Source organism: Pezoporus wallicus, unplaced genomic scaffold (genome assembly GCF_028554395.1).
Source record: "Pezoporus wallicus isolate ANWC-B61680 ecotype Strahan unplaced genomic scaffold, APGP_CSIRO_Pwel_v1 contig_7545, whole genome shotgun sequence".
Classification (NCBI taxonomy): domain Eukaryota; kingdom Metazoa; phylum Chordata; class Aves; order Psittaciformes; family Psittacidae; genus Pezoporus; species Pezoporus wallicus.
The window spans coordinates 4,455,286-4,471,639 of record NW_026642398.1 but is presented as its reverse complement, the minus strand read 5'-3'; the positions used below and the strand labels follow the sequence as shown (position 1 = coordinate 4,471,639).

The 16,354-nt window shown below is 38.6% G+C and overlaps 1 protein-coding gene across 3 annotated transcripts in view; it reads left to right on the top strand.

Moving 5' to 3' along the window:
* Window positions 1–16,354, top strand: part of KHDRBS3 (KH RNA binding domain containing, signal transduction associated 3) — an 89,257-nt gene that overhangs the window by 24,017 nt on the left and 48,886 nt on the right. For all 3 annotated transcript variants that reach the window (XR_008974965.1, XM_057429772.1, XM_057429771.1), the window contains exons 2-3: window positions 1,882–2,000; window positions 14,539–14,655. Coding sequence is in view for 2 of the 3 variants with exons in the window: in XM_057429772.1 (XP_057285755.1) it covers window positions 1,882–2,000; window positions 14,539–14,655 (236 nt within the window). In the remaining variant the exon portion in view is untranslated. The remainder of the gene's footprint in view (window positions 1–1,881; window positions 2,001–14,538; window positions 14,656–16,354) is intronic.

Below are 16,354 nucleotides of genomic sequence, written 5' to 3'. Positions count from 1 at the left end.
GCAGTATAGCTGGGGAAGCCCTCAGGTTAGTGTGAGGCTAGTTTGGCTTTTGGATCTTCAGTTACTTAGCACTAACTTGAATAAATGCCATGGTATTTATTTCCTGTTCTGTGCTAGGGAGGTGAAAGCTTGCATGGAAGGCTGGAGTTTGTTATAGGGAAAGATGTTATCTTCACTTCTGTTGTGGTAAATGGGAATGGAGTGGTGCTCTTTAAAGCTGAGTGGATTTTCCAGTAGTAAGAAATGTGCTGGTTTACTACTTCTGTTTGTCACTGGAAATTATTTGAAACTAAGTTGTCTTTTAAAGTATACCTAAAGGATGCTTTCTCCTATATTTTTGATTGGCTTCCTTTGAACACAGGTTCTTGTTACTGTCTCCTGTTGTTGCAAGTTTGCATTCCTACTGAAAAAAGTCAAGGATAAATGACATTAACTTCCAATGGTAGAGTAGAAGCATGTTTCTTGTGAAAAACTGAGATTTGAAAATGATTGTTGAGGACAAATGTTAACTAGTTAGAGTAACTTCTGTTCCACTTCTGAAATTGACTGGATTTTGGTATATCTTGGGCTAACATGCTTAACCCACAGCATGCTGGATGTGATCCAGCAAAGGCTTCAGGCAGTACTTCATTTTTAGTTTCCTTGTATGCTTGTCATGTTTTCCCACTAATGAACTGTAACCTGCAATTTTTCATTTAGCACATTGGAGACTCAGTATTTGGACAGAATTATAATCAAGAATCAGTTTTGTATGTATCTCTGGATTGACAAACCTGGTCATGAAGCCTGGGTTTGAGCTTCTAAATCTCATTGCTAATTATTTTGTCATTTGTATAACTCATCAGATTTTTGGGTATGATCTATGTCTTGACTAGGTCCCTGAAATGTCAAAAGATAGACATTTGCTCATTAAAACTCTAGACTCAGTTTACCATATAGAGGAAATAATAGTTAAGTACTAACCTAGTTGTAAGGTTTTGAACTCAAAAGTGAACAGAGGTATCTGAGTTTTTACTGCTTGAGCCATATAAAATATTAATATATCATAAGTTTTAAGTTAAAAGTTAATGTTTAAAATGCTTGGAATTATGATTTGAGAGGTGTTGATATGAACATGAATATAAAAGTTTGAAAAAGTGAAACACAATCCAGCCCATTGACCTACCTAACCAGTTATATGCATTAATTACATAATTTGTGATGTGTATGTCATGATTTAAGCCCAGTTGGCAACCCAGAAAAACCTATGTAGCCTGCTCTCTCACACACCCCCTTCCCTTCCCCCCACTCCTGGAGGGATGGGGAGGAGACTCGAAGGAATGTAACTCCCATGGGTTGAGATAAGAGCAGTCCGGTAACCAAGGTATAACACAAATCACTGCTGCTACCACCAATAATAATAATGATAAGGGAAATAACAAGGGAAGAGAATACAACTGTTCACAACCCACTGACTGATACCCAGCCTGACCGAGCAGTGATCTAGCCCTTCTGGGTAACTGCCCCCAGTTTATATGCTGGGCATGACGTGCTGTGGTATGGTATAGTTTGGGTCAGGTGTCCTGTCTCTGCTTCCTCCTGGTTTCCCCTCCTCCCTGGCAGAGCATGAGACTCAGAAAGTCCTTGGTTAGAGTAAGCATTACTGAGCAGCAACTAAAACCATCGGTGTTATCAGCACTGTTCCCAAGCTGAAAGTCAAAACCACAGCACTGCACCTTCTACTAAGAAGGAGAAAAATGACTGCTACTGCTGAACCCAGGACATTTTATTATGCCATAGTGTTAGGCTTTAAAGTTTTCAATTTATACAGACTTTGAAGATCCTCAGTTCTTATATTGTTGCATTAAACTGAGAAAATAACTAACTTTTTCCCTTTAACAGAAATTGAAAAATACCAGAAAGGGGAAGGAAAGGAAGAAGAAAAGTATATTGATGTAGTCATTAATAAGAATATGAAGCTGGGACAAAAAGTTTTGATTCCAGTAAAACAGTTCCCAAAGGTAAGCCCCATTTTCATACTTGCCGAATCTAAGTGCTTGTAAAAGTTATTGCACTATTTTAACTATTTTAAATGTTACAGTTTTGCATTATAGTACTCTAATCCTTTGTCTTCTGATGCCTTGCTGGTTGTTATGGCTGTGATTTTATTTCTAGATTGAAGCCTTAAGGTGTAATATAGGTTTATCCAGAGGTGCAGTTAGTGTGGTTTACTTTCAGTGTATAGGGTTAAGTAAAGACTTGATGAAACTATATTTGGATATAACTTTTTAAAACATTTTGACATCTGACAACTATTAATATTCAGGAGTGATATGAAGCTGAAGCTGTGTCAACTTTAAATTGCCTTGGTCTAATGCTTAAGTGATTATCATGGTGAATGAATACTGTTAATGAATAGTGAAATATGAAAGTAATGAATTCCTTTAAGCTATTCTGAGGGTAATTTAAGGCCATGTATGGACATTTAAGGACAAGATTTAGTGCTGGACTTGGCAGTTTTGGGTTTATGGTTGGACTCGGTGATCTTAAAGGTCTTTTCCAACCTAAATGATTCTGTGATTTAAAATTCCTCTATAGTTGCTATCCTACAGTCTGTTCTATGAGAGTTCTAAGATAAGAATGGTTCTTTTCCTAATAAAAACACAGGAAAGTTGTGCCGGTCACATGAAATACTATGCTGAGAACTATTGATAAATGAATCCTGTTTTCAGGATAGCAAAATCATTCTCTTCAGAATATTAAAAGGAATAAGATATATTTCAATTGACTCCAGTGAAAGGCTTTGAAGCTTTCTTATTGTAGGTAGCAGTGGAGCTTGAAATGCACCATTATGGAACTTGCTGTGTAAACTTTTAATTTTCATCATCTTAGAATTCAGCCCTTGTTAGGCTTGAATTAGTTGGATCTACACTAGTAAATGATGCAATCTATTCTGGAGGGGTAGGGACTGTTCTGTTAATATTTGACCACCATGAATTCTTAACTTTTACTGCCAAGTATTTTCTTGCACTAAAATATTGCTACCTGGAAGCATTTATTTAATATCCAGTAAGCTGTGGAACTGCATTCTTTTGGTCCCTCTTTAATTTAAAATCAGTTCTATGAAAATAAGATTAACATTTTTTATTTGCTTGAAATGGCTTTTTCCTATTACTGAGTTCAAGACTGCTTCTATTTCTGCTCGTGGAGGAAAGGAATTCTTTAATTTCTCCATTTGTTTAGGAATACTTTTTCTCAGTTTTTCCCCCCACCTACACTATCAGTGTTTTTCCTCACAAGACTGTGCTGGGTAATTTGCAAGGATTGCTTTATTGCTGTTTGAAGTTTCATGAAAGACTGCTTCAGTGAATTCAAGACTGCATATTGCTTACATGCAGGCACTTCTTTGGAACTCTGGCTTAAAAGTCATTTTTGACTAGGAAGAGCTATAGAAAAACATTATAGAAATGTAATGATGAGATGGTAAAAGGTAAGGGAAGCTTACATGGTCAGTGTTTATAATCAGGATGCTTCTTACAGGTACTGAAATGTAGGTACTTGCATTCAGTGGGAAGAAGGGCAAAACAGGTGCTAAAGCCAAGTGGTGCCTTTTGAAAGAAGCTTGTTTCAACTTCATGGAATGAAACAGTGAAATTATTCTTGAGGATAACAAGTAGAAAAGTCCTTGCTGTCTTTTGAATGGGCATGAGTGCTCTGCTGTGTGCTCAGTAGTTCTGGTCCATGGAGAAGTCTTTGAGTTAGAATAAAGCCTGGTGTGTGCTATGGAAAGAAACCTGATCTTATATCCAGATAGAGCTTTGGTATAATCCAGTATGCCTCTGTTTAGACCACCAGGATCCAGGGGGCACAGAATACAACTGATGTGTCAGTTTCTGTGTCTAGGACTTTTTCCATGGGGAGCAGAATACTGGTATCTCTACTCATGTATCTCCCTTCTGCCAGGGTGAACAAAAATCCTAGGGATTATCTAAGAATATTTTTTACCTCAATATAACAGGGCTCAATTTTCTTAGAAATTTCCCTTTTATTACACATAGATGTAATGTAAATATGTGTATGTATGTGTAAAGCTTCTTAAAGATTTGATATAGTCCAAAGGAATTGAAGAGTGGTCTGGGAGTATGAAGTCAGACTTATGACAGGTACTCTAGATCTTTGAAACACCTACCCTAAGCCATCAGCAGTCACTGCAGTTTAGCATCACTTGTTTACTAGACCAGGCTTGTACTTCCTAAATGTAATAAATTTAAATGCATTGTATGAAGTGACATTGCTTCAGCATGACAAGCAGAGCTTTATCCTGGCATACTGTAGTCTGCAGTGGGTGACATGAATTTTGAAAGCCTGTGCACAAGGGAACAAGTCTTTTGCATCCTAATGTTTGTGCTAAAGGCTAATCTCCTTCCTTTTAGGTGTGTTTAGGTGTGGGCTTAGAAATTAGAGATGCTTTGTCAAGTCTTTTGGGGTAGATACAGAATTATTCCAGTCATCTTGGTTTCACTGAGCTGTATTTAGAATGCATGCATTGTCTATTCAGATTTTGTGGAACTTAAGGAGAAAGTATTATGTGGTGCTTATAAAACCTGAAATGATGCTTTATGTAAATGCTTTATGCTTCTGTGCAGCTCTTTCCTGTGAATGTGTGGTTTCCTAGACCATTTTGCCTGTAAGAGGTGTTAGTATTAGTGTGAATGTGTCTTCTGTAGAAGGTGCCAAGTGATACTTCCTCAGAAAAAATAGTTAAAAGATTTGGTTCTGATTTATGAGCAATTTTCTCCTTCCTGCTGATCACTGATTGGTGACAGATGCTTCAGAGGAATGTAATTTAAGACTTAAATATGGATGAAATCTCTGCAAAACGCCCTTCTGCATGTGAATAGTGAATTTAGAGAAGCTCACCTAGCAAGCTGACATCTGTTTCTGTGTGCCTGCAGTCCACACTAATGCTGCTAGCTATTGTGCAAGATCTTGAACAAAAAGATACCTCCAGTGTTTCAGGAGATAGTCTATTTTGTGTTAACAAACTGAGAATCAGCTATGTGAAGCTGACCAAGTCACTACAGTAATTAATTGGGCAAACTAGTGCCAGTTTGGGTTGAATCTGGCAAACTTGGGTTTCCATAAAGTAATGAGGAAAAAGTTTGTTTCCCTTTTTTGGGAAGCACTATTCTATTCATATCCATAATTCTGCTTTTAAACAGGATCAAGAAAGTAAATTATTAAACCCTGTTAAAGACAACTTTATCTGAAAATAAATCTAGCTATGAATATAGGTGACTTTGCTAGCAGAAACTATTCCTTCCTTTATAGTTGCCAGTGATAACTGGCAAGCAGAGATGCCTCTCCTGTTTAGGTGTATAGATAGGATTAATGAAATATCAACCAATTTTTTGTGATAAATGTTTCTGGACCAAAATAGACCACAAGAGCACTACTCCCATTCAGACAGTTTACAAGATCTGACACAGGGTTAATCAAGTTTCCTTTAAGTATTGCATTGTCCTTTCTCTGTTTAAAACTTCTGTCTGATTCTGACTCCTTGAATAAATCATAACAGTATCAAGAAGGGTCAGGCGGTCCTAGCTCTGATCTGATCAGCAGGCATTGTAATGCCTGCTCACATTACATGTCCTGTCAGATACATTCTCATGGGCTCATAGCTGAGCCCTGTGCAGATTCAGCTTCATTACCTCTGACAGCCCTGGAAGGTGACAGGTTAACTGCAGCAGAAAGTTTTCAAAGTGGAGTTCAGAGCAGCTGGGTTTCTTACTGGAAAAGAACCTGGCAGACCTCATTCAGAAGCAGGGATTTCACTTTTCTGGGTGTCTTTGCTTTCCCTGAAATAAACTGAGTTTCTGGTTTTCTGCTTAATGTGGAAACAGGTGAATGTGTGGTGATGTGCTTAACTCACCTTGTACCTAACAGCTCTTGATTGCTACTATGGTGCTGTATATATAATATCCTTCAGCTGGGACCTTTTGTCTTGCTCAAACCTTAGCAGTGTTCAGAGGCCTAATAGCTCATGCTAGAGGCAGTTTGCCTACATCTACTTTTGTGTCTGGACCTTGACAGAATAACCAAGACAGCCTGAATTTTGTCTGCTTAATGAAATAATTTGATAGTCCCAGGAGTTTTGTTCAGTTTCTCTTTGAGACTGGTTATGCATTTGAATTAATTTCATTTGTGTTCTTTAGACTCCTGTACATTAAAAACCCTAAGTTTGTCTTGATATGGTGACAGTTTTCCTTGTTAAGACTAAATCTTGTGCAAGCTGCTCTGTGCATTGCAGGTCTAATCAAGCCTACAAAATCCAGTTGTATCCAATCATGAATTTTTCAGGTTGGTCGGCTCTACACATACCTCAGAAGTCTGGATTGCTGCGATATGGAAATTAATCTGAGGTATTTAGGTGAGGTTTGAACATGCTTTGGTAATGCTGCAGTCTTACTGTAACTGGGACATGTGCTACAAGCAAGGATTAGAGAGGTTAGGGCTTTTAGGTAAGCTTATAGGAAAAGGGCCAACTTTCTGAGGCATGATTCAGTTCAAAATCAAACTTTCTATAGGTAGGAATTCATGTGGATGTTGGATGTCTAAATTGTGGTTAGTGGAATGAGATCTTGTCTGTTCAGGCAATGGAGTTCAGGGTGATTTAATGTACCTTGCTATTTGATCAGCTGAATACCTCAACTGACTCTGTCAGGTGTGAAAATGTGACCCTTAAACCCATGCTTCTGTTGTATTTCATGCTTGAAAATCTTCAAACTCGCACAGACTTGAAGGCAGAAAGTGAGCTGACCATGGAAGGTCATGATGTGGTTGTCTTGAAGGGACTCTGCATCAGTCCTGACACTGCTATGAAGTGTCAGCCTGTGTAAAAAGGTGTTTCATAGCTTAGTTACATACGAGTGAGTAAGGAGGGTGTTATTCCCGTACAACACATCTAATGCTTTGCGAAGTGTTTTTGTCTCAGATCTGATTTTGCTTTGACAGTTTAGGGAGCTCAGATGTTCCAGTTCTGGAGGGAAATAGCTTCCATGGATGATAAATGGAATGATGATGGTTTTCCATGAGATGGATCAAAACTATGTTTTGTGACAGCCTACCATTTATAATTTGCTCTGGATCTACACTTAAATACTGGATAAATCTCAGAAATCAGTGAGAAATGGTCTGTATAGTGTTCCCTGAAGTAATACTTGAGATACATGCTCTCAAAAGTTGCCGACTTTTAAGGAGCTGGTATCAATATAAGCCTTTTAGCTCAACATTTAAAGAGAAAAGACCTATTTCAAAATGTCATTGGTATATATAATAGATCTGCAGTTGTTATGTAAAGTCATTGAAAGACTACTATTTTAATCACGTGAGTAGCTAGGAAAGAATTTGTCATCATAGCTTAGCTCTGTGGAATTTCTTCAAGTAAAAATAAGAATGGTTGTATAACCATTAGTTACATGGAACAACAGGCATGGAATGTAATACCAGGGATAACTTTTGAGCAAATTTATTGACCAAGATTTGTTGTGCATAAATGTTTAAAGCAAAAAAAAAGAGTAACGGGCTCAAACTTAAACAGAGGAAATTTAGATTAGATATAAGGAAGCTCTTTATTGTGAGAGTGGTGAGGCACTGGAATGGGTTGCCCAAGGAAGCTGTGAATGCTCCATCCCTGGTAGTGTTCAAGGGTGGGTTGGGCAGAGCCTTGGGTGACATGGTTTAGTGTGAGGTGTCCCTGCCCATGGCAGGGGGGCTGGAACTAGATGATCTTAAGGTCCTTTCCAACCCTAACCATTCTATGATTCTGTTCCTGTTTGTGAAGGGGAGTAGTTTGAAATGGTAGAATGTAGATGCTTGGAGTACTTAGCTTTCTATAGAAACTGTATTTTCTTAAAGTATGAAAAATGTTTGTTTTCCTGTTTTCCCTGAAAAAGTTTCCTGGTTTTCCCTTTCATCGTAAGAAAGTGCTCCGAATCTTAAGGTAACTGTTTTTTCCTGTGACCCTATCACAGAGGAATCCTTGCAGAAAAGTAATAATGCCAAGAAAGCTTTCTGTGACTTTAATGACAATGGCTTGTTTAAGAGTGTTACAAGGAAGCGTTTGGTCAAGCATTTATACTTTCACTAAGTATTTTAAGCTGGATGAACCATTCTCAGCAGAGTTGCCCTGGTGGGGATAAAGGAGGATTACTTCTATTATATCCTCCTTTCTGCTATATATACATTTAAAAATGCTGTAGCATTGGCATTAATTCCTTTTTTGCTGAAATTCGTACTGTAGATCAAATGCTTGTGCTTGCTTGTGTACTTTTTTAGCTGTGTTTTCTCCAAACTGTTTTCAGGGAATAGGTTCAGACAGTGATCTGGTAAGGACATAAATCTCTAGATAAGTATTAATTATGTTTTGATGTGGGGATTCTGAAGAAATGGGTGTTAAGCAGTGATGTCCATAATCTCCATTATACTATATCTGCAAAATTGCTTCTTAAAATGAGGATTTATGAATATCTGGGGGAAACAATTTTCAAGTAAAATATATTGATTTATTTTTGTTTCTATTGGGATAGATTTTTTCCTTTAAAATATACCTTAAATTGGATGTTTTCTAGTTATACAGCACTCTAAAAAAGGAAACCAATGCATGCTTTCTGTATAGTTAACTAATATTTGTGGGCAAGACAGATTCCATGGCCAAGGGATATAATCTCATATTTGAGGATTTTAATAAGGAGCTGTAGCACTTCATGGTGTATTTTTACCTCCAAAGCCAGAGATGTAGATAGATGCAGGAGTATGTGCTTTCAGTGATCAGAGGGTTTGGGGAATTACCCATCCTAAAATCTTGCATTCTTTTGCTCAAGCTAATGCAAATTTGGTGATACTTTATAATAAGACTATAGAGGGAACAGTTTATCACTGCTGCAGTGTTACTTGGCTTGAGCTTCAGCTGAGGTAGCAGTTTTTCCAATCTTCACTTGTCTCCTCCCGGGTCTGTTAATCTGAATCTTGATGCTCCTTTTGCAAGGATTCTGATAATTTAGATGTTTTAGCATTCATTATTAACATATTAGGAAAAAAAATCCTTACTGTGAGGATAGTGAGGCCCTGGAACAGGTTGCCCAGAGAAGCTGTGGCTGCCCCATCCGTTGCAGTGTTCAAGGCCAGGTTGGATGGGTCTTGGAACAACCTGGTCGAGTCAAAGGTGTCCCTGCCCATGGCAGGGGGTTGGAACTGGATGAGCTTTAAGGTCTCTTCAACCCCCCAAAATTATGTGATTCACTTAATGTACTGGATATGGCATATGCTTCAGAGCTGGTCTAGAAGCAACTCTGTGTTGTGGACTTTCATCTTCTGTTTTATATATCATTATCTATAACATACTGATTCTTAAGATATCAGAATCTGTCTTAATGTAGAAACAATCTTGGATTTAACATAGGTGATTCATCCAGTGTAGAATAACATTCATGGCTGGCTCTTCAGAGTTCAGCTATCCTGTAGAACTGTGAATATTGCAGCACCTTCCAGACTAGCTTATGCTGGAAAGCAGTGTGACTGCTTTGATACTGTTATAAAACTAAGGTGATGCTGGTGAACTTGAGGACAGTTTTAGGTATTTACAGCAGTTTGGATATGATTGTGCTGTACTAGGGAGAAGGGTGAGTGCAGTGGGGGTTCTGGCATGTCTGATTCTGAGCCAGACCTAATGAATGTGACTGATCAGGCTTGTACAGAACTGCTTAGATGTCATCATGTTAGTAGGATCCAGTGCATCTAATTCAGACAATTTACAAGCTTGAGTTAAATACTGCACCTGAATTTTTTTTTGGTGCTTTTGGGCAAATAAACTCTGAATTTCCAGCAGAAAAGAAAGGTAAAATTTTATTCATGCTTTTACTGTAATTTAGGAGAAGGCAAGCTATATGTTTAACTCTACAATGCATAGTTTTGAACATCACTTCCTAACTGGGACAAAAACTACCTGACAATTAAAATATAAACTATAAATCATGACAAATGGAAGTTTTTTTTTTGGCAAACAAACTCTAAATGGAACCCATGGAATGTGTATATTAGCTATCTTGTGTAAGAGCTAACCTGGTTCTACCAGGCTTATTTGCTCGTTTCACCAGTAGGTAGGCTGGATTTGTTGATAATGAAAACTTGTCTTTATGGTGACCTTATACCTTTAGGGATGACTCCTACTCCTTGATTGTTGGGGTAAAGTGTATCAGTAATGATAGTAACTTAGTGGCTGATACCTTTTGAGTGTTTATGAAATATTTCAAAATTATCCTTTTGATCAGATGTTTCCAGTTTTATGTAGAAGGGGGAAAACCCAATAGTTTGAACTAAAACAATACCTGGTAAAAGTAAATGATTTCTACTGAAATGATTCATTCAATATCATAAATGAGCTTTGTTTATGGAATAATCAAGTGAAATGTTCCAGAGCTTTTTCGCTTTCTTATGTTGGAGCAAAAAGGCTTTGGAACTGCGCTGTAAGCTGTTCGGTAGTAACCCCTAAGTTCATTGCGTTCTTAAGCTACCCCTGGAGTTACTGTGTTTTCAAATCAGCAGAATTTGACTTGCAACTGAAAACCAGGTTTCTCAGACTTTGGATCTATCAGATCTAATATTTGGAGCCTCAATGCACGGAGTAATTCAGTGGATCTCAGAATACAGCTAATCATGTTCATTATATGTTTTCTAGACCACATCTGTGTGGCTTGTGTATCTACTTGTGTACTTGTGTAGCTACCACAACATCCAGCTTCAATGCTAAATATTGTGTTGGTTTTGAGACGACAGCTCTTGGTGCTATTAGTTTTATAGGTCATATTTTAGATATGCACAACACATTAAACATTTGGCTTTAATTGAAACACTAGAGCTGGAGTAAACAAATGTTTTGGAACGCCCAAGCTGTCTTCTGAGCACTGAAGCCGTTTAGTAACTTTGATTACATTCAGAGTGGATTTCACTTTTGTTGCAGGTATGCATTTCCATTTGTCATGATTTATAGTTCATATTTTAATTGTCAGGTAGTTTTTGTTCCAGTTAGGAAGGATTTAAAGCTATGCATTGTGTAGTTAAATATATGCTTGCCTGCTATTAAATTACGGTCAAAACATGAAAATTTTACCTTTCTTTTAAGATTACCACTGGAAATTTAGACTGTATCACACTGCAGGTATTCAACATTCTGAAGTAATTTCAGTATACTTCACTGTAAATGGAAAAATCTCTCATTTTAAATGTATGCAGTGTTTGGGTTTTGTTCCTAAGAACTTAACAAGGCTATTTTAAAGTAAACATAAGTAATCTTGAGTAATGCATGGGAAAATGATATGATATTCCACTATATGAAAGCTTTCATTTGAGCTTTGCTTATGAAAGGAGTTCATACTTATGATCCTTTATTTAAGGAAACTGTTGACAAGGAGTTACTGACTTTTAGAAGCTCAGTCTTGTTATGTATTGTTCCAATTTGTTTGCTTTCCTTGCAGTTATACCTCCAGAAATAATAAAATCACAAGTCCAAGGTGTAAGGGACCTCTAGGGAATATCTGGTCCAACCTTCTGTTGAGATTATGGTTGTAAATTAGGTTACACAATGCCCTGTCAATTGCTGAGTGAATGTTCTCAGCGAGGGACATTTCTAACATTTTTCTGGGGAGCCTGGTTCTGGTGAATATTTTCCTTGGCTGTATCTTAGGACCTATAAGGAAAAAAATATACCCAATAAAACGAACTTAGAATTACCTACAGATTTAATAAGAATTTGCCTGTTAACTTCAGAACACCAAGGCCTTAAATTTAGTGGCTTCTGTGGACTTCATGAAGGCATGCTAAGACACATGAAAAATGAGGTGCTTGGTGACAGCCAGCATGGCTTCAACTAAGGGAAAATCCTGCCTCACCAATTTGGTGGCCTTCTATGATTGGGGTAGAGCTGATGGACAGGGGTAGAGCAGTTGATGTCATCTACCTGGACTCGTGCAAAGCATTCGACACTGTCCCTTATGACATCCTTGTCTCTACATTGGAGAGACATCAATTTGATAGAAGGCTGTGTGGAGACCTCGTAGCAGCCTTCCAGTATCTGAAGGGGGCCTATAGGGATGCTGGGGAGGGAATCTTCATTAGGGACTGTAGTGATAGGACAAGGGGTAATGGGTTAAAACTTAAACAGGCCAAGTTCAGGTTAGATATAAGGAGGAAGTTCTTTACTGTGAGGGTGGTGAGGCACTGGAATGGGTTGCCCAAGGAAGCTGTGGATGCTCCGTCCCTGGCAGTGTTAAAGGCCAGGCTGGACAGAGCCTTGGGTGACATGGTTTAGTGTGAGGTGTCCCTGGGCATGGCAGGGGGCTTGGAACTGCATGATCTTAAGGTCCTTTCCAACCCTAACTGTTCTGTGATTCTTCTATGATTCTATGACTAGTGATGCATAAGTAATTTGGTCAATGATATCTTGGTTCCAACTCTGGTATACATTGGTGATTGAACTTGGAGGTACTAAGGGAGGTAAAAGTCTTGTTTTCATACTTGGCAGGCTTTTAATGCTTGCATTTATTTTTCTGTCTAAAGCTGACTTAGGTGAACTGGAGCTGTAGACTGTGTTGTAGCTGGGCATTTTTTCCATCAGCACTTCTGATGTTGCAGCAAAGGATTTTGAGCTGCACTATCCCATTGCCGAGTGTTTTGAAATCCCTTCAGGGGAATAGGGAGATCCTTATAGGAGAAGCCCATGTAGGCCCTTCAGTGACACAGTAGTAGAGCAACAGTCAAAACTTACAAACTGATTCATAAATGCGAGGCCACAAAGAAGTAGCTTAAGTCTGTTTGTTCTTTAGCATCACTGTTTTACTTGTGCCTTAACTATCTTTTTAACATGATTGTGTCAGTTTAGATTCCATAGTATGAATACTCTGGTTTTCCAGTTTCATTGGGGGTAATAAATATTTCTGAACAGTACTTTGTTGATAAATAATCTCTATTGCCTTATTATTTGGACAGGAGCTGTGGTGGGTTGATTTTTGCTGGCTGCCAGGTGCCTACCAAGCTGTTCTATCACTTCCCTTCCTCAGCAGGGTGATGGGGAGAAAGATAAAAAGCTTGTGGGAGATCACTAACCTATTAGTCACAGACAAAACAGACTTGACTTGGAGATTAATTTATTGCTAATTAATTGTAACAGAAGGATAGAGTGAAATAAAATTAAACTAAAAATAACTTCCCTACACCCCCCCCCCCCCCTTTCACAGGCTCAACTTCACTCTGATTTTTTTACGCAAGTCCCTCAAGTGGCACAGGGGGATAGGGAATGTGGGGGGTTGTTGGCTCAGCACCTCAGTTCCATCCTCCTCATGATCTTCTGCTTCAGCCTGGGATCCCTCCTGCAGGATACAGTTGGAACTGCTCCAGTGTGGATCCCCCAGAGGGTCACAGACTGCTGTGGTTTAAGCCCAACCATCAACGAAGTACCACACAGATGTTTTTTGTTCTCTGAATAGTTAAATGGAATCCTCAAGTTCTCTGTAACAATCCTTCAAATTTCATATACATTCCAGACCACAGTGCAGTGATATACAGAAGGAGACTGCTGACCACACAGCTTTCCCCCCTCCAACCATGTGTGACTGGGAATACATGCTGTATGGAGCAGTGCTTATGAGAACTTTCACATTTCCTGGCTTTCCTAAGCATCCTTGAAATGGCAATAGACAAATTCTCCCTTTGTTTTCAAAAAACGGATTTGATACCTGTTTTCTTTAGCCAGCTTTCCTTTTGAAGCATCTTCTGGGCTGAAAGGGCACCACCTGTATGTTTTGGTACTTTCTATCAATGCCAAGGGTTATGCTTTCCTTGTTTTCTTTGTCTTCCTTGGTTTTTGAGGCTCGCCACTCCCTTCTCCCTAGTTATCTTAGTGATGTAATGCCATGGTTATGAATCCCAATTAGCTTTGGTAAACTTCAGTCATAATGGGGGGTTGAGTGGCAGTTGAGAAGGTAAGTGTTGATTCTGGTTTGGGACTGAATTTATATGCTTATGTTCTGTGGCTTTAGCCCCTTGATTGTTCCTGGGTTTTAGAGCAGGGTATGTTATATGGATTACTTCATAAATCTTCAAGGGAGGATAAGGCAATCAAAGTATTCTTTTTCTTGAGAGCTTTGGTATTATATCTGTAAGATTGCTGCCAGCCTTGTTTTTATGGTTATGTACCTGGTAACAATTGTTGGAAAAACTGAATTGCAGTTTGAGCACATCTGTTCTCAGTCTTGAGTGGGGTAAACACAAAGCTCTCTTTTCAAGTACCTGATTTCTTTGAATTCAGGTGCTTTGATATTCCTCTTGACACCTGGTGGAGTCACTTTCATGATGTTAAATGTCCTACAGAGTTGTAGTTAATGACTGTAATTTATGATCTAATACTTTTTTGCACCTAAAAAAGTTATTTCAGCAAAATATTCCATTATGCTAATTCATTTAGACTTAAAAATGCAATGAGCTTAATGGTGCTTTGTTTTCTTACAGTTCAACTTTGTGGGGAAGCTTTTGGGTCCACGTGGCAATTCTCTAAAGCGTTTACAGGAAGAAACACTGACAAAAATGTCTATTTTGGGCAAAGGTTCTATGAGGGACAAGACAAAGGTAAGACCTGAGTATGTTAGTGTTTGATACCTGAATTTTATAGCTTACCTAAAACTTTTGCAGAGGTGAACAAACATCTTGCCAAAAATGGGAGCAAAGAAAAAGCCATACCCCTCATGTTGGTTAGATTCAGATGGATGCTGCTTTCTTTTGAGTCTGTTCTCACTGAGTATTTTTGAAGCTACCATGAGTTGTATGTAGGATCCCAAAATACAGTCCTTGGGCATTTAAGTGGGGCATTACCAGTGGCTCATTCTAGATTGGTCTTGTATAGCTTATAATGAGTAATGCCCAAATAATTACCATTTTTGAAGGAACCCCACTTCTAAATTCCTCCAGACATGTTCACATAACATTTAAACTTAACATGTAATAACATTTCTAGGCAAAGGAAAAGAGCTGATGGAAGGAGGTAAAATACAATGAGAAGAAACTTCACAGCTCTTTGGTGATGTAGTAAAGATGGAAATGGATGGCGCTATGAGCAGGTTCTGATAAATACTGCTGCTCAGCTTCTGATTTAAAGCAGTAGACTTCAGGGGTTGGTAGCTGCTTCTTGATAGCTTGACAAGTAGGATGAAAAGCAAAAGGCTGTATAGGAACAATAAACTACTACAAGGTGAAGTATATTTACTGTCTTTAGGCATATTGCCAGATGCCTTGTGCTGCTATGCATCATAAGCTGTGCTAGTACTCTGCTTTGTTCTGGACCACGAGGGGATGAAATACAGGACCAAGGTACAAAGCAAATAGGGTAAGCTTTCTCATAAAGCTTATGGTGTGCAGTACTGGAGGGATGTCTATTGAAAACACGAAGTTAAACCAGATTGCCCAAACCATGACCATTTGGTGTGCTAAATGTTACATGAGAAAATGAAGATTTAAAGGACAGATTGTCTTAAAAGTGGTGACCTTGCTGTCCCTTAGCTCCCTTGTTCCACATCTGGTTTGCTTTCATCCTTTCAGCAGCCTCAAATCTCCATTGCAGTGAGGAAAAAAAACCAAAGTAGTGTGTTTTAGCCAGCCAAGTAGCATCCGCATGCACATGGCGCAGCCTAGCTGGTGTATGTACTGTCAAATAATGGAAGGCAGAGTATTTTGTGGGAGTTAAAAATAGTGTCAGTGAAGGAAGCTGGAATGGGAATAAGCTGTGGCTTTTCTGTTGGTCACTGTGGGGAATAAAAAGATCCTGAAATACTAAATGTATGCCCAAGGTTGGGAGATGTAGGCCAGTGGGTGAACTCATTCTCTTTTGTATGGTGGTTTGCTGCGGAGAGTAGTGGGTTGCCAAGCCATGTTACAGAACTGTTGGGGGAATCAAAGTGAACTTTGCAAGTGAAGCAAAAGAAGATTGTTACCTTAAAAGCTTTCATGGGGATGATTTTTGGAACAACCTGCACTGAAATTCCTTTTTGTAGAAATTGCTGATTGAAATCCTTTTCCACCAAGCACTGCACATGAAATGGTGACTTTTTTGTTGCGTGTTGCTGTTAGCTGGCAAGCTGAGTGATAACCACAGAAACTTTCTGAATTCTCAATTCTCTGCACATCCAACTGTACAGTGATTCTTCTAAGGGTAGGGAATGGTTGGTAGCATATATACTAAACCACAAAGTATATGGAGAGCTTCACTAATGAAAGCATATAGCTTCTGGTGCTAGATGTTGGTTCATGTATCTTCAATAACTGTGGTTTAATT